The 18,752-nt window shown below is 41.2% G+C and overlaps 1 protein-coding gene across 9 annotated transcripts in view; it reads left to right on the top strand.

Annotated features, from left to right (window-relative positions):
* Positions 1-18,752, top strand: part of LOC120722083 (focal adhesion kinase 1-like) — a 62,217-nt gene that overhangs the window by 31,612 nt on the left and 11,853 nt on the right. For 5 of the 9 annotated variants that reach the window (XM_040012858.1, XM_040012856.1, XM_040012855.1 and 2 more), the window contains 10 exons: positions 1,686-1,706; positions 3,199-3,296; positions 3,604-3,688; positions 3,798-3,898; positions 4,242-4,357; positions 4,576-4,676; positions 4,805-4,894; positions 5,022-5,226; positions 12,743-12,854; positions 18,559-18,636. In XM_040012858.1, the coding sequence (XP_039868792.1) occupies positions 1,686-1,706; positions 3,199-3,296; positions 3,604-3,688; positions 3,798-3,898; positions 4,242-4,357; positions 4,576-4,676; positions 4,805-4,894; positions 5,022-5,226; positions 12,743-12,854; positions 18,559-18,636 (1,007 nt within the window). The other 4 variants (XM_040012862.1, XM_040012863.1, XM_040012860.1 and 1 more) reach the window with 3 other exon arrangements.

Genomic DNA, 18,752 nt, shown 5'->3' with positions numbered 1-18,752 from the left:
CATTGCTGAATAAATAAGAAATATATATGAAGAGGTTCTGCTGTGCTGCTGTTGCTGCTGAGCGATGCCTGTGAACCAGGCTTAAGACTCATGTTAAGCTGAATTCGATGCTGTGTGGCTGTGGTGAATAGGCAGCATAAGAAGGCAGAGTAGACGAGCAGTATCAGCTTAATGTGGGATGGGAAGATGGAGTGTATTTTCTTTTTAAGCTGTTTTGACAAATTGCCTGTTCAAGCTGCCATAAAATGTTGCCTGAGTATCGTAAGCACTCGTTCCATGTAAGCAGAATGCAGCTGAATCCCAACATGGCTTTGCTTTTTGATCATTCATAAATTATAGTTTTGTAGTTCAGTCTTCTGGACTTACACATGTAAACACAGTACCAAAGAAATAACTACAGCAGCAATGCTTTTTACTAATCTCAAAAAGCATTGAAACATTCGTTTGCATCAGAACTGCAAGTGGCTCATTCAGCTTTTTTTGTTTTTTTTTCTCCAAAAAGGTTAAGTTCAGCTGTTTATGTTGGTACTTGGGTAGTTTGAGTGTGCTAATAAGTATTTTGGTTGTGTTAACGGCAGGTTTCCAAGCAGTTCACTATTTGGCTAGCAAGTTGCTTGCTTTGTAACTTGCACCTTTCTAATATAGCTAGTGATGACATGTGCTGTGGGCTTGTAGGGCCTGTATGCTATATCACAGCATTTATTTCTAGCCAGTGTTCCTTTGATTATCCACCAAGATCTTGTACTGACGATGGAAGAGTCGGACTGGCCTTCTCCAGCACATCCCAAAGACTGTTATCAGGGTTTAGGCTCGCTCTTTCCCGCTTTGATCCCAGTGAATCCTGACATTGTCAGGTCGTTCAGTAGATCCAGCTAACCTTATTGTTTGCGCCCACGGACTGTTATAGTAAGCAAAACAATGACGTGATTGATGGATCACTTCATCTGCCTCTCTTTTTACCTTGATGCACCCGTCACTCTGGAACAGGGTAAACCTGGACTTATTAGATCACATGACCTTTTTTCATTACTCCAGAGTCCAGTCTTTGTGCTCTCCACCAAACTGAAGCCTTTTTTCAAATTAGCTTCACTGCCAAGTCACTACCACTGGTCCCTTGAGTTCTCTTCACATTGTGCGTGTGGAAATGCTCTTACTTTCACTTTTAATCATCATTCAAGATTTTTTTTTTTTTCTGACCACATTCCTCTGGTGATGTTTCACAGCTGTCCTTCCAGGTTTTAATCCGTTAAACAGTTCTTAACCCAGTTTTAGTAGTTTTAATAATCTGCTTGAAGCAGGCAAGGAGCTTGATCCTGAAACTGAGTAACAGCTTTTCAAAGACCCCGGGATGTTTTTTCTGATATGGTTTCTTAAGACATTAAAAGCTACTCAGTTAAGGTTAAATAGAGTTAAATAACCTGTCGACCACCAAAACGTATGAATCACTGCAGCAGTTATACAGTGGAAGGTTTTTATCTATTTGTCTTACCTATTAGTTATTTAATGTGATACCACTGTTTCTGACTTACAGTAGCTCTAATCCATCAGCATCACTGTTACACTCACACTCACTGCAGCTGTTAAAGTAACACTGACCTAATTAGTAGAGACTCCAGTAACAACATGTGGCTCTCTGTACTCACAGCTAGCTATTTCTGTCTCTTATCACTAACCCATTTTCCCAGAATACTATGGACTAGACCAAGGTAATGATTGAAAAAGTACCATAACTCTGGTTGTACTGTGATGGCACTTTGACTTGGTGGTTGTTGTGACCCTTTTACGTTTGCTTGTGACTGGAAAAAAAAAATCAGAGTTTCTGTCTGTACCTCTACCCTGTTGATTTGACCCCCCCTCCTCCTCCCCCCACCACCAAACACCCCTCTGCTCATGTGTGATGTGCTGTGACTTTCTGCTAAACTGGTGGTAGCTTCAGAAGTGAGACAACCCAAATGGACTTGGATCTTGTTTTTGTCTGTGTTTAAAAGGTGGAACAAATTGAGAATGAGCTTAGGTTACTCTGCAGAAAAATCAATAATAATATAAACAGTCGACCGCTGTTAAAACACTATTCACTGCTCAGAGTAACAGAAACATGGCAGGCGTTCAGAAATATTTTTGTAACCAGGCAAGTTGATTCAGAGCATCCTCCTTATTGCAATTTTTGCCTGGAGGAGTAAGTGCAGTGAGAGGGACGGCTTTAAATAGATGCATACATTTATACACTGGAACATTTTAAACCCAGACTACTAACAAACAGGATAGTCTTACTGCATTATTTAACACTGGACTTTTGAAAGCGTCAGCCACACGGGTGACATTTAGAGGCAGAGAACAGAGCAAAAGCAATAATTAGGGTTCCCTTTTTCATGCAGCCTGTTTCCACATTGAGGTCATCGCTGCTGCGTTTTACTGCCCAGAAACTTTTGTCTCTAAAAGTCGCCCATGTGCTTGAACAGCCATGATTGTCATAAAAGTGCAGAGAATACAGTAAAGTGACCTTTACGGCTTCACGTGTGCTTTATTCATAAGCTTATTACATGGACAAAGTCAGGTCAGCAGTGTCATGAGCAAACGTCAGCTTTCAACAGCCTGCATCTCACAGACCAACCTAAAACAAAAGATTAAAAAAACTCATTTTTACCAACCACTTTGGACAGAAAACACAAAGAATATTGAGCTGCTACAGTTCCAGTGATCTGCGTCCCGAGCAAAAGCAACAGGTTTTCTGTTGGCCTGTGAGCCTATTGGGAGTTTTCACCATATACCACCTGACTTTATCCATATTACATTTGAATCAACATAGAAATTCATGCTCATTGTAATTGGCTCCTGTTTGTCTGTGTTACATGGCATGTCTGGCTGTGGTTTGCTGATGCTCTTGTTGCATGCTGTTGATGGTGAGCTTGTTTATAAATTCAAGCTTGTCAGAGTAGGTCAGATTTTTGAAATATTGCATCTGACAGAATTCAATTTATTTCCATGGTGCGGTCTGAAACTAACCTCAAACATGCGTATTTAAGCTGTTTAACCTACAGATTGTTTAGACAGGCTGTAAAAATACTATAAAGTGCTCTGACAAGCTTGGTTAATGCAAGCCCAGTGTGTGGACATTAATCTGTGTATGTTTTGATCTGAAGGTTTACTCTGTTCATTTTCATCTGTGTGTGTGTGTTCGTGTTTATTTTGTGCATCCAGCGCGGGACTATGAGATTCAGCGGGATCGTATCGAGTTGGGACGCTGCATAGGTGAGGGTCAGTTCGGAGACGTCCACCAAGGAATTTACATCAGCCCGGTACGTTTGTTGTCTTTGCTCTCTCGCGCTCTCTCTGCACACTCACTTTCAAGAGAGGCTAAACTGATTCAGTCATATCACAGTAACGACACACAGCACAGTCAAAGCATTTGTACCAGAGAACCATAAAGGGATGGTCGTTTATAACAAATTTTAATAGGTAACAGTATTTATTTTAAAGGCCCTTTATTGAAAACTGCAAACTGTTTAGAGTTTGATTGTGACTTCTGTGGAGCAGACAGTGAATATGCTGCGTGTTGGTGTTGAAATGATGCTGATTTTGCTTCTTTGGATGCGTTTCCTGCAGGAGAACCCAGCTCTGTCTGTGGCAGTGAAGACGTGCAAAAACTCAACATCAGACAGTGTCAGGGAAAAATTTCTCCAAGAAGCACGTAAGATGCTGACCTCATAGCAGTAAAGTCGTAGTACCCTCTAAATAGTTTTTAAAAAAGGTTTCTTTTTGGGGAATTGTTTGACTCCTCCCTCTCGTGTTTCTTACAGTGACCATGCGCCAGTTTGATCATCCTCACATAGTGAAGCTGATGGGAGTCATCACTGAGAATCCAGTCTGGATCATCATGGAGCTCTGTACATTTGGAGAGGTATGACACTAATAAGAATATGTATAAGCTGCATGTGTGTAAAGCACAGTTACATCCCTGTGCATGTGGTATGTGAGCCCTGCTGTTTTCTATATTTGTTTAAAAACTGGAAACTATAAATTAGATCAGAGTTTTTGAGACGTGACCTGTAACCCTGTTGTGTGTTTGTTTAAGAACAGATCAGATGATAAACACTTTTCTGTCAGTTATTTCCTCACATTCCCCAGGGTTAAATATTATGGGTGTTATACATTAACTCATGTATATGCTTTCTGGTTTGTTTTCTCATTGTGTTTCGTTTCAGCTTTATTTATATAGTATCTCCCTGTGTTTTTCTACACAGCTTCGGTCGTTTCTTCAGGTGAGGAAATACAGTCTGGATCTGGCTACTCTCATCTTGTACTCTTACCAGCTCAGCACAGCGTTGGCGTATCTAGAGAGCAAACGATTTGTACACAGGTAGGAAAGAGCCATACGGAAATAATATAGCAAAATATTCATAATTACTAAATAAATATAATTCCAGTAGGTGGCGTTGTCACCTACTGGACTGAAACACTGTTGTTCTGTCAAAAAAGAAAATGCATGTTAGATATGAATGCGACCACTGAATTTGAATAGAAAAAATTATATCAGTGTGTTTTTCTCTTCCTCTAATTCCTTTTTGACGTCTCCAGAGACATCGCAGCGCGGAACGTGCTGGTATCAACGGTCGACTGTGTGAAGCTGGGAGACTTCGGGCTGTCGCGATACATGGAGGATAGCTCTTATTATAAAGGTATGTAAAAAAGCATCGCCACCTTTGTCTTACTTTCTTTGTGATCCGGCAGAGAGAAGCTCCATTATTATTCAGAGCAGACCTGATCAGTGAAGTGTGACACAGTTTTCTTCATTTCTGTTTTTCAGCATCTAAAGGTAAATTGCCTATTAAATGGATGGCTCCAGAATCCATCAACTTCAGAAGATTTACTACAGCCAGTGATGTCTGGATGTTTGGTATGTTTTAAGCAGTTTTGTCCCGCTCCAGTCTGCTTCTGTTTTACCCTTGCTTTGTGTCTTTGCTTTACGACCCCTGTAGGCTGTAGCTGTCTCATTCTCACTCACGTTATTTGTCTTTCTTTAGGTGTCTGCATGTGGGAGATTCTGATGTATGGCATCAAGCCTTTCCAGGGTGTGAAGAACAACGATGTCATAGGCAGGATAGAGAATGGCGAGCGACTGGCTATGCCCCCTCAGTGTCCTCCTACTCTCTACAGCTTGATGACAAAGTGTTGGTCGTACGATCCCAGCAAGAGGCCACGCTTTAATGAACTTAAAACACAGCTGAGGTCAGTGGCGTGTGATCTGAGAGACTGTGTGTGACTGTGTGTGAGGCACTTTGAGTCTGGATTTTCTGCAAATGGATTTTTTGTTTGAATGCTTGAATGAACTATGCTGCAGGAACCTTAAACCATCATTACTCTATAGACACATCTCAATTAAACCCTAAAGAAATTAGTGAAACAGTCATGAAGACAATGACATAGTCAGTTAAACTTCAGAGATCGAGATAACAAAAACAAAACGGTCTGTGGTGGTGGCCACAGACCATTCAGGTTACAGGTAGTCCGGCTCTAGCGACATGGCACATCCATATGTGTCATTCCGAGAAGGTTTGTCTCTGAGCACAGTCTCAAATCTGGAGTAGAGGGAGGTTGTTACAGGCCGTCAGCAGCAGGACCGGTATCTGCTCCTTTGTGCAGGGAGGAACAGGAGGAGCAGAACCTCACAATGACCTTGAGCAGGCTAATCCTGAACAGACTATCTGAATCAGAATGAAAGGATTATGGTAGGCCGTTATGGTATCATGAGGGCTCAAAGTCCTTTGGCAGGACCTGTGCTCAGAGCCCAACAGCATGCAGGTTTACCACTGGCACCACTTCTGACAGATGTAAATAAGTCTGAAGATGGCGTGGTGTTATGCTGATAACATGTTATATTCCATTCGTTAAAAAGTCACAAAAGGTGTCGAGTTAAAAAAAACAAAAGGAGATGTGGAGTCAGAATTCTTAAATTAAAAGGTTTTATTACTATTTTTGTTCCTAATTAAACTGAAAGAAACGGACAAGTTGCTGTCACCTTTAAAAAAAGGTTAAAACAAACAAACAAACCCAGGAATTGGACATTTAATCAGAAAAGTCAAAAAGGTTAAATCACCGAAACACACACACTTGCCCACAGAGCAGGAGTAAGCAGCCACCACACACAGCTCACTAGCTGCGAAACAAAAATGCTCTGCGGCTCTACAGATCCCCTTTTTCTAGCCTTAAATACTCTTACTAGAGTAGTACTTATTAGAGTAGACTCAGCTGTACAAAAAGGGTGGCACCTACAGCACGTGAGCTGGCAGGACACATCTATATAGGGTCAGAATCCAAAGAAGCACAAATATTTGTATTTCAGATCCGTCAGTATTTTTTACCCAATTTCATGTGTACCATCCACGTCCTTTTTAGTAAGCTTTGGTTTAAATGGTATTGGTGAAGAAAGCTGAAGAATGACTGCAGTGGCACATTTATTTTACTTAGTTGTTACATTATCGTATTAGAAAGAGAACCTTTATGTAAATTTAAATTGCCAATTGCCATCTGGATTTATAAAAAATAACAATAGGTAATCTGAATACATTGGAAAAGGTAAAAGTACTTTTATGTCATTTATAGGTGAAAATGTGTTGTGAAATCCAGTGGATGTTTTTCTGTTCTACTTTCTGCAAATTGATACCACAGGTGTATCTATTAAAAATTTTAGAAACGTTTAAAACTCAGTGACCTCAAGATCAGAGGTCAAGTTTTCTGAGAATCTATTGAATGCTATAACTCAAGACGCACCTTTGATTACCATAGCTGCACCTTCTAGGAGGCTGAGGAGCACCACTGGGGCCGTCAGTATTTTTACACTTGCTTGACAGCAGGTGTCACTCTCAGTCTGTTGTAATCACGGCAGTGTCACAAGCAGTGGGACAAACGAGGAAACGCTGTAGATGCACTTTTGAAAGTCTGAAACATACTGTGGTCTTGTAGTCTTCTGTTTTTCTTGATGACTTAACATCAGACCAAAATGAAATATTAACCACAGACAGTCTGACCTGTGAAAATGTCTGTAGGTGCCAAGAAAGATTCTTTGTTCATTCAAGCTTAGGTATTTCTTTTCTGGCTTGTTTAAACAAGTTTGTAGGTCTCGTAGACTAGTTTTATAGGTAACATTTGTATTCCAGCACACACTCACTGGCATTTCATTAGGTATGCTGTACTGCTGGTTTGGCTTCAAAACTGTCTTGATCTTGATCAACATGGGCGACAATTTCTCAATTGGTACTAAGGGGGCTGAAAGTGTGCCAAGAAAACTTCCCCACACTATTACATCATTACATCACAGTCAGCCTGAAGCACAATACTTTATAAATCCCAGAGACAGTAATGAAATATTACAATCTGTTACAAAGTAATAAAATATAATGAAATGGCTCTAATATGTACAAATAACTTCCAGTACATTGCACAAAGTTGAATATATATAGTTGACAGTGAGTTGCCTCTATAGATACAAGGAGGGATCCATGATTTCATGTTGTTTACGGCAGATTCTGATCCTGCCATCCAAATGTTGGCAGAAGTCAAGATTCATCAGACCAGGTGACATTTTTCAATCTTCTATTGTCCAATTTTGGTGAGCCTGTGTGAATTGCTAACATAAGTCCCAGTCTGGTCTTCTGCTGCTGTAGCCCATCAACATATTGTGCTTTCTACTGCTTTTGTTGTAACGAGTGCCTGTTTGAGTTAGGTTTGCCTTCCTATCAGCTCAAAGTGTCTGGCAATTCTCCCCTGACCTCTGGCATCAACAAGTCAGTAAAAGATCCTACATATCAACTTTCCTCCTTATTCTGATGCTCAGTTTGATCTTGAGCAGGTCACTTTGACCACGTGTCAGAGTCCCTAAATCCATAGCTCAAAGAGTATGAAACGATCCAGCTGTAAACCCATACAAGCAACAGAATGATAATACTGGTGCTGATGAAAGTGAGGGAGCCTCCATGGTCCTCCTTCCCTGAGTTTATATATATGCACAGACAGCTTCTGCAACTAATCAGCACTAAGGATAATGCTAGTATTAGCAAGTATTACAACTTCTCTTGATATGTTACAAAGTATGCTGTTTATATATTTTCAGATACCTATTTTTCCTGAGCAGTCCTTTACTGCTCAGGATGTAACACAAACCTGTTCAAGTATGAAGCAGGGTGCACTTTGCATTCTGTTTGGGCTGATGACTTTATGGCTGCCATGGTAACAGAGTTGTGATGTTGACAGAGACAAGTAAGCAACTTCAGTCATGCCTTTCCTTGTTAGATGATACATCACGGCTTCATTACTAGATTTTGCCTGGAGATGGTTTTGCAAGGATAGATCGCATTTTCCGCGAAATCCCGGGCGTGTTGCGATCAGATAAAGCAGTACCAGACATCACTGCTGGTAATTTTAAAATTCCCCGAGTCCGAGCCCCAGACTAGTGTGTCTCTTATTAACGGGTAGGCTCGAATATATTCACCATTTATCATTTATCAAGACATTACAGTTGCACAGTCTCAGGTAGAGGGGTGTGCCTATAATCTGGTCACCATGTCGGCTGTCATCATCTTCAGGTACAGTCAAAGAAAGAGACTGAATTTATAAGCCATCACATGCAGAAAAACAGCCACACAAACAAGTTGAAATTATTTATTTAAGCTACAGTATGTTCATGCTTTACAGCACTTTTTAAGACCTCTTGCTCGGCGTTGTGTAGCAGATCAGGAGCTTTAGTTTAATCTGACTCTTCTACTACCACATATACTATGAATATTTTCTTTCATTGTGCTACACCGTGGCGTTAGGTAGAGGCTAGTAAGGACAATGCTTTACCCACCCGTCATTACTCAACAGTTCATAATCTTTTGGCATGAACAGACCTGCAGTTTTTTGGAAGCGATGTTTCAGCATTGCCCCTTATGGGAAATGAAAGAAATGGATTATGAGATTAGGAAGACTGATATGAAACTTTTATTAGAGTGCAGTCTGAACCTCTAAAATCTATAAAGACGATGCTTGGTATACATATTCATTGAAGTAATATCCTCATTGTTTCTCGTAATCGTGACATTGGTTCTCCAGGTGTCACTTAACAATAGAACATGCTGCAGATAGAGTTCAGGTTAATTTGTCAACATTGTTTCGCCTTTATTTTTGTCCTTTGCATATAGTCTACAGGAAATTAGTCTTTAAGAGAGCCATGAAAGGAGTCTGCAAGCGCTGCTATCAGTTATTTAGTCTAGACAGGCCCTCCTTAGTCATTTCATGAACTCTTCATGACAGCTAAGCTTCCACAACTGACTGAATCCCTCCTGACAAAACATATTGCTCTTAGTTTGTGTACCTTATACATTTTAAGTCACATTCTTACTGTGTGAAACATGTGGAGCATGCAGCAGCAGCGGAACAAGATGCCATCATTGTTTCCTTCAGCGTGCACATTCTCTCTCTACCTTAACCTTTTTTTACTCTCTTACACAGAAACAGGAAAATGAGGGCGCATATTTAACTCCTGTGGTTTTATGAGTTTTGCTTAAAACCAGCATGACTCACACCTCACATTCCACCTCCACTTTTCTCAGTGTCAGCTCTCCTGCTTCTCCTGTAATTCTGCTTCTGTTAGGCTCCCTTTTCCAGCACCCCCCCCCCCCCTTGACTTTTGCTTTTTTTTTTTACCATCTCCTCCTTTTGGCTCAGAGCAAGTTGGAGGCCTTCACGTTGCAGAAATCCGCTCGTTACTTTGACACATGCTTCCATATGTTTGCGGTTGTATGTTTTAACAGGGTGAGAACATAGTGTGGAAAAGTGCATGTGCAGTGTGGCTGCTAAGCGGGCAAAATTAAGTGCATTTATTCAAATTGGGATGGCTGAGAGCGAAGGAGCCCTCGGTGGGCCTCAGCCAGTGTCTTGGTTACCAAGTCAATATTGACCATGTTCGACGTGGTCACTGGCTATTAATAGGAGAAAGTGGAGCCATATAAGGTTATACGATTTGGTTTACTTTCAGTCTGGCTGGCTTTTATATCATAATATCAATTATAGGTCCCTGCTGCCAAATATGCAACTCTCAGCTACTAGTGTGTGTGTGTGTGTGTGTGCGTGCGCGTGTGTGTGTGTGTTTACACAGTGTGCAGCTGCCATGAGCCACAGCTTACCAAAGAACAGAGGGAGAGAGAGAGAGAGTGAGGGAGAGAGAAGACAGATAGAATTAAAGAAGAATGGAAAAAGCCGAGCAGAGTTACTGCAACGCTGCACTCCTCACGGTCAAAGCTAGCCTACGAAGATCAGATAGCGTCATCCCAGCAGTGAAACGTATCTGAGCTGCAACAGAGCAGGTTTATGCCATCCCATATGAAGAAGTAGGCATTGTGATTGTAGTGATGCTAATATCCTCTGCAGTTCACGGTGACCTTCAGTAAAGTATCAGTGCTGACTGCTGTCGGGCCATCACCCATCTAGTGGCTGCTTTAATTCTTCCTAGGCGCTCGGGTGGATGTGGACACTTTTTTTTTTTTCCTAAGGTAGAGTATTGTCTGATCTCTTTGCACTTCTATCTCATTTGACTTTTCTAAGTGTTGTGATGTCAGGCTTTGAAGAACTCTTTTCATTTAGCATATAATCAGCTGTTAGAGGAGCCTGTATTAGTATCCCTTTGACCAGAGTTGTTCTGGCGTTCCTCTTTGATGCTCTTTGACATTTTTGTCTTCAGAGTTTCAGTCTGAAGGCTTATTGCCAGTATTTTGTTTTTTAGAGAACTTGGCTCGTTCACAAAAGCATAAATATGCTGTGACAGCAGTGACTCCTTTTTGATGGAGGATTTAAATATGGACTATAGACTTTACTGAGCAAAGTCTCACACTCATCAAGTCATCATGATGCCATATGTATGTTAGTATCCTGATAATCTTCAGTCGTGGTCATACTGGGAGCTCTCAGGTGAGAACTAGAGTATGTGAGATTAAGAGCAGGGTGTTGCTCGAAACCCTAAGAATATGTAGTCCGCAGGGCCTGCGTAAATAAACTGAGGAGGCCTTGTTATTCCAGGTGGTGCAGTGCAGGTGGGGGTAGGAGACAGTCTGTGTTGATGTTGCCAGGTGTTGATGGTATTGCTGTTGCATGTATGTGATGTCATTTACTGTTCAACTGCTAAGCAAGACTGGCAGATTCATTTGCTGACTGCTTACATTAAAAAAGAAAGCACACACATTAAATATATAATCAGAGAAAGACTGGGAAATCAATCACGAACAGTTAGGTTGTTTTGTTTAGTTTTAGCAAAGTAATTGTGTGTGTTGTATCTGTATTTGTTCATGCTGGGATTACTACTGTTTATTATTATGAAGTAAAAGGTACGGCTGAAAAACTGGTGCTAAAGGATTTAACTTTATCTGAGGTCTTTAGCTGAGTAAAGTAAGGATTGCCTCTACTGTAAGTTTAGATAATTATAATTAATAATAGGTTTTAAAGCTTAATAATCAAGCTGCTGACTGTCGGTTCACACAAGTCGATGTTTACGCCGTGTTTGAGTGTGTCGGAGGGATCTCGAGTGTGATGGAAAAGCAGAGCAGACTGGAGACTGACTCGGGCAGGTGCAAGGACACGCAAACAATTGACGAGACAACAGAACAGGAACAGTGTAACGATGCTGCTAGAAATAGCGCCTGCCCTTGTTGAGGCAAGGCGAGCAGAAAGAGCACGTGGCGGTGCGGAGAGGGTGCTGTGCTGGATTGTTCAATAGAAGTTCAGTTTTCTGTTTTGTAAAAAGACAAAACCATCTGCTCTCCCTCTGGGATTCGGGGCTTGGCTTCATCTAACTGCTGCTTTCCCAGGAAACGGGTCAGTAATTTTATCGCTTAAATTCAATGTGGTATCTTTGGCTACGCTAGACCTAAAAATGTTGGGTTTGGGGCGTGGGATGTTGCTTAAACTGTGAGTGATTCAGTCCATTCTTAAGCAATGCGAGTCAATGATTAAGTGCTTTAGCGAGCTGGCACACTTGGCCAGCAAACAACTGACAAAGACTGAAAATTGAGAGACGGTGATGATTTTTATTAGGCAAAAGTTCTAATAAATTCAATTTGTTGCGTTAGAGTAGCTGCCCCATGAGAGTGATTTATGTGGGATAAACTGTGGGGGTATAAAGAAGCAGCAGTAGGGCATTTCATAACAAAATGATATTTGATTTTACTCTCACTTAAGTATTTTGTGCTTGGAGAGTCTGTACAGAGTGCGAGGAATCCATGCATTTTAGTGGGTACACAGCACAGTGTAATAAAACTAATACTGAGGACAGTGTGTGCCTTTTAAATGGGGTTCACAGCGAGTTTTCATATTTACAGGAGGAGGCAGAAAACCACTTAAGCCAGCAGCGTGCTTGTAAAGAATCGCCAGTGGGGAAAGACCCTAAAAAGTGGAAATTGTGTGTTAGTCTAAGAGCATGCGTTTATATGAGCGGAGATAAAATTTCTACACTGAATGCAAAAGCCTTTTTTCTGCAGCAGTGGGAGTAACTGTTTCATTTACGTGCCTCTGGATGCTGCACGTGGATGGACATCATCATTATTCACAGTTAAATACCAGGGACCTCTGTAGCACGGGACTGCATTCTAATAAACAGGCTCAAGTGTTTGTTATCATATTTGTGACAGAGTCACCCCTGCCTATTTACATATGTGCTTATGCATCATTGAGTATGAGTGTATGCAAGTACCCTGCTGTTTGTTTTTCTTTCTTTTAGCACAATATTAGAGGAAGAGAAGGTCCAGCAGAAGGAGAGGAACAGGATGGAGATGAGGAGACAGGTCACTGTTTCGTGGGATTCTGGAGGGTCTGATGAAGCACCACCAAAAGTAAGACACTACCACACCACATGTGTTTGTGTGTCTGTGCGTTTGTGTTCGTACGAGTGCACAGTGGTGTTTTCTGTGCTGTTGACACCCTGATCATTGCAAACACTGAGTGCTTTATAGCCACAATTACAGACTTTTCGTTTTCTTTCTTTTGGATTTGTGATAGGTTTGTTTCCAATTTGTTGTATTACCCAAATATCTAACTGTTAAGCACTGTTAAGTCTAAAGAGGAAAAATCAGCAAGTTTATGTTAACACTTTTCACGTGATGACATGTCAGTTTGCACCCTTGTGATGCAGTCAGACGAGTCATAGCAGAAGTCAAAACAAAGAGATGAGAAAAGATTTAAGCTCTTTCATACAGACTTTTCAAGGAGTGCCGTGTGTGTCTGTGTGTGTGTGACCACGTCCCTCCTTGTAAAAATGCTAACACTGAAAAGGAAGGAATGGATTTACTTGATATAGTCTTTGATTTTTGATTTTTCTTTCTGCATTCAAAACGCCGTTTGTATTTCAGTGATGCCAGAGTTTCCTATTATGCTTTTTCACTATGATGATTGTGATGACTGTGCAAATGCGTGACCACAACCAAACCCTGTTACACAAGACAAGAGCAAGAAGAGAAAACTTTTTTCTTTCTTCTTTTCCTTTTCCTTTGTCATCATCCAATCTGAAAACCAGACTTGTCTCTTATTTTTTCTCACAAATGCACAATTCTTTAACTGTTCTGTTTGCTAATCCATAAACCCGGCCCCCAACTGCTACCATTACTCCTCACAGCTTGTTGCCTCAGCTGCTGGTTGCTTTATCCTCACTTACGGCCTTATGCTACCCTGCTGTTAGCATCTGATTTAACTGCTTCCTTCGGCTGCAATGAAAGCCAGATGTCTCGAGCAGAAGTTCATGAGATGGAAATATGTTTTTTTTAAAGGGTTAGGGTCAGGCTAGTTTTGTTTGCCAGTAAACAGCTGGTTCATTGGCAACATAATGAATTGAAGCTGTTGGTTTGGGAATCTTGATGCATGCTCAATCATTCAGGTAAGGGAATCTTAAAAAGTTTATTCTGTTCATCTGGACGTAGTGAAGTGAAGAAGTCAGTTAGATGAGCAATAAAATGTTTCTGCTACTGAAAACGCTACGTCCAGATGAACAGAATCAACTTTTTAGGATTGGTTTGAGTACAATCTGTAAGCTTATTTGCTGCATGACTTAGGATACAGTTGTGTACATCTGTCTATGCTTTATCTCTTCCCGGCTGTCACACTGTGACACTTTTATTTCGACATGTCCCTCCTCTACCTTTGTGTTTCTGTTTGCAGCCCAGCCGTCGTCCCTCCCTGCAGCCCACCTTCAGTATGGATTGTGTTTCTGCTCCTTCTCATCTTCACTGCCATCAAAAACAGTGCTTTGCCTCGCAGCTTTCCCTCTGCACTGGGAACCCTCATCCTCACCTTCCCACTTATCCTCTCAACTTATCATCTCTAAAACGTCTGCAGCACTTTTCCTCTTCTCCCAGCCCTCAGCCTGAGTCACCCCCTCAAAACAGCACTTATTACAGCAGCTCTTTGTCTCCCCGCAACCCAGAGTTAAATAGTGAATTCAAATCTTACTCCTCCCTGTTGGTTCAAGATCAAACTGTCTTTTTTCCACTTCACACACATTTGGACAGCCTGTCCAGCAGCAGCTGCCCACGAAAGACAAATCCACCTACTAACAGCCACCTGCTCCCTTCCTCCCATTCAAAGTCAAACAACACCCACTTCCATCCCCGGCATTTCTCTCCTTTCCTTTCACAGTCCAGTCCCAACTTTAACTCTCTGCCCTTCAGCACGTCAGATGTTTGTCCCCACACCCTCCAGAGCATCCAGCCCGAGTCAAATTTTGATCTTAAGACCCTGCAGTTGCACAGAAACAGCAGCTCTCATACCCACCGTCAGACTAATCGCAGTACTCCACTCCAACTGCACTCTGACGCCCAGACCTGCCATCCTGCTGTACAGTCATGTGAGAAGTCCCCGCTCCCCCCTCTTGCCCCACACACAGTAGCATCTGCCTGTAATCTGTCCTCTACCCACCTTCACCCATCCAGCCAAATGCATAACCTCCCCATAACTACCCACGTACCTTTTTCCATCCTCTGCTCTGAAAGACCCAAGTCTACACCATTGAAGGCAGGTGGTGTGCTGCTAAACTACACTAAAGCTTTTTCTACTAACAGGAACAAATGTGAGTGCACGTATTTAAAAAAAGAAAAAGAAAAACGCTGCAACAGTCCCATTAGTGATGCATGTTGGGTAGGGTCAGTTAACATGACAGGTCCAATCGCTCAACATAAGTAAATAGTTACTTTTTTTTAACATTATTTTATGTGAACATTGATTTTCACAATCTAAATTCCATTTTCAACATAAAGTGGGATGAGAGTTGCAGCATTTTTTAATACTCTCCACTGAGAAGTAAAACTCTAATCTTTAGACCATTATCATAATTACTGTGCAGGAGGGAGTTTTTTCCATGGGTTTATGCTAAGACTGCTTGCATGCTTTGTTCTCGCAGGACAGGCCGTTGAAACGTCCTCTGCACTCTGTGATTGAATGCAGCCACATATATTTGTGTTTGCGTCTGTCGGGCATAGTTTTGACGTGTCCTCGGATTAATGCACCCTATTTCTGGCTTGTTCAGGAATGCCTTCAACGAATCCTTAATCCAGTGGGCTAACACTGACTAATCGAACAAACATGACACTTCTGTGGAGTGCATGTTATATCAAAAAACACAAATATCTGATCAGTTTTGGTGAGGTCCAGAGGCAAATGTAACACAGTAACACACTGTGATTAAATACCCTCTAAGCATATGGACCTGCTTATGCATTGTACTATATCACATTCCTTTATTGCATAATATTATTAAATCAGGTTGTCTCACTGAGATCTTTTTCAAGTGAGATCTATGCAGAAAAGATATTCAAAGTTTCTACTAGTGTTTAGATGAACATGTGAAGACAGTAACTATAAATACCAGATGAGGGTAAAAGGCCTGCGTGTGTCACATGTGTACACTCTGTCACCTTGAACCAGGTTATGGGTGGCAGCCAGTAGTAGTAGTAGTACACACAAGCTCTAGGTAATCCTGTTTTCAGGTAAAAGGTCAGTCTCATGGCAGCACACAAACAACATTCACATATTTTCTGTCTTGAAGTGTATGGCTTCTTGTAAAATAAATATATATGGCTACAATTTCTCTAAAGGTGAGAAATCAGCGAGGAACAAGCTTTCACATTGGCCTGTTTGGCTCTTTGCTGAAAAGTTCAATCCTCACCACAACCAGGATCAGCTCCTGTTATTGGACATGATTATATGTCCTCCTGAGATCGAACTGGGGAACTTTTGTTTATTAGGTAATGTGTGAATCACTACACTGAGAAAAGCTTTAATCACTCCTTTCTTGTGGAGCTTTGCCATGGCGTCACACTTGTAACAATGCATGTCTCTCAAAATTATTGAATTGATTCAAAAATAAATTTAAAAAAATTCCACTTACTGTTTTTCCAAACTGTGCTGTGCAGAAATTGTATTTTTAAATGACACACTCTGTTCAAAGGTGTAGTAACTGGATTTCAGAACCTCTGAACCGTACATCAGCAGCATCTCAAACCAAAAAATCTTGCATTTCAACCACATCTATCCCCCCTTCTCCTTTTTTGTTTCATTTAGATTAAAGAAAATAAAGAGAAGAGCAGCAAAAATGCTTTACAGGCTATCATACGGAGCTGAAATGAAAAGAGTGCATATAAATTTGGTAAATAACACGAAAGGCGCACTAGCCGAACACTCCACTAAGAGTGCTCGATCTGTACATTTTTGGAACACAGTTGATTTCAAATCCAGTTTTAATTCAAGGGATTTAACAAAATATTCCTGTAAATGTTTATGACACATATTAGAAATTGTGTCACTGTCCAAATACTTATGGGCCTGACTATATCTCACCTCAGCACTTTCAGAGGGACAGGCTCACAAACACTAACATGATGAACAGATTTGGATTGTAACATGGGGGTGGCCCACTATGAGCTTTTAACTCTATGTGCTTTATTTGATGCTGCTTGAGTTGAAAATCTCATGTAAATGCTAAGTGCTGTAAATGCTAAAGGTAGTTTTCCGCATGCGCTTATTGCAGTTTTGTGTAGTAACAATTACCTCAAACACCAAAAAAAGTTTATGGTGTTTATGAAGGCATTTCCTGCTCATGTACATAAACCTTTTCAATTCAAAGCAACTCATTGAGCAAGGTCATAGAAACCTCTTAGCTGGTTGCACATGGATGCAATGGTCAGAACCTGCATGAACGTCAGAAGTGCATCAGCTTATTTGTTTCTCAGATGGTCTAAACTCCTGTAACTATTATGTTTTTACATTAGGTGGTGCAGTTAATCCAAAATCCTTTCTTTATTTGGTTATTAATGATGAAATTCAGTTATTCACCCAAAGCTTTGCAGATATTAGCCAATGTTTGGTTTTATTAGCCGGTGTGATTAATTTCCCATCTGTCTGTCCCTGTGTGTTTATCTTCCTATTTTTATCTTGGGTATTCCCAGGGAAACCTCCCTCCCTGTGGATTGACTGCCAAAGGAAAATTAATCTGCTCGGTGCAGATTTAACCTTCCAAGATATAGTTTTGTTCATGTAAACCCTTCCATGTGTGAGCCTGTCCACAAACAGGCTGAACGTTTCCATCGTTTGCCCTGACTGTGTCTGAACATTTGAAGCCAGTTTTTGTCTCGTCTTCAGTGTCTTTGTCTTGTCTGCTTCTCTTTGTCCTTTCTCCCCCTCCCTTTCTGTTTATTTTTCCCATTTTTATTTTCTTTCCTTGTCTCCTTATTATCCCACTTTGCCTTTCTTTGCATTCTGCCTCCCTCTTCATGTGTCGTTGTCTCTCGTCTTGCTGTCGGAGGTGTGGTCCAGAGAAAGCTACTATGAGAGACTGTGGAAGGTAGAGGTTACAACACTGCCGTGCTGGAAACGAGCTCAATGTGTTAGAGAAGTTCAAATCATTAAGAAAAAAATGTGTCCAGAAAACAGTTCATCAACTGTGCATCAACCAGCAGCAGAGGAAACAACACCGTGGGTTCACCAAGCACTTCTGTTTTTAGCTGAAACTACGAGTGAGAGGAAGAGTATCCTGTGTTAGAGAGCTGCTGATCTCTACTAAACTTTGCTCCTCTGGCCAACAACACAGAGCAGACGATTGTTCTGCTTATTGGAAATATTTTAAACTCCTTTTGCTTTTATAGTTCATAAGCGTGCTTGAAAGAGAGGTCTTGGTGAACATGTAACTCACCTGCATCACATCTAACATGTGAGCAGCAGATTATGTCATAGTTGTCGAGCAGTTCTCCATGGGTGTCGTGGTTTGTAGTCGTTCGACTAACAGCTTGCTGTACTTGCAGCCCAGTGGGTGTTCCCTGTTTTGATTGACAGCTAACCCGGCCACACAAACAGCTCCTGGGGGGGTTTGTGTGTTGATTGTCTGAATGAAGTGTCTTCTAACATTTCTTTGGAGAAAATATAATTGTTACAAATATAAAGTGTTATAACTGCACCTTTGTTTTTCCCACCTGTCTTTCTGTATCTCAAAATACCTTTCCTTGATCTTTCTTTCTGTCTTTCTCTTCCTTTTTTTCTCATTTTCCGCCTCTGTAGCCAAGTAGACCTGGCTATCCCAGTCCTCGCTCAAGTGAAGGTTTTTACCCCAGTCCCCAGCATCCTGGACACTATCAGGTATGTAGACGAACTCAACAGCCCTTTCACTGCATGTGTACCTGCTATAATTGCATCAACGTCTTGAGATTTTTCAGAATCAAAACATTAAGGACAACCTTGTGTCTCTGTCCCTG

This window comes from Simochromis diagramma, unplaced genomic scaffold (genome assembly GCF_900408965.1).
Source record: "Simochromis diagramma unplaced genomic scaffold, fSimDia1.1 OVJJ01000618.1, whole genome shotgun sequence".
NCBI lineage: Eukaryota > Metazoa > Chordata > Actinopteri > Cichliformes > Cichlidae > Simochromis > Simochromis diagramma.
Note: the sequence above shows the minus strand (reverse complement) of the source record. Positions and strands in the feature narration are given on the sequence as shown.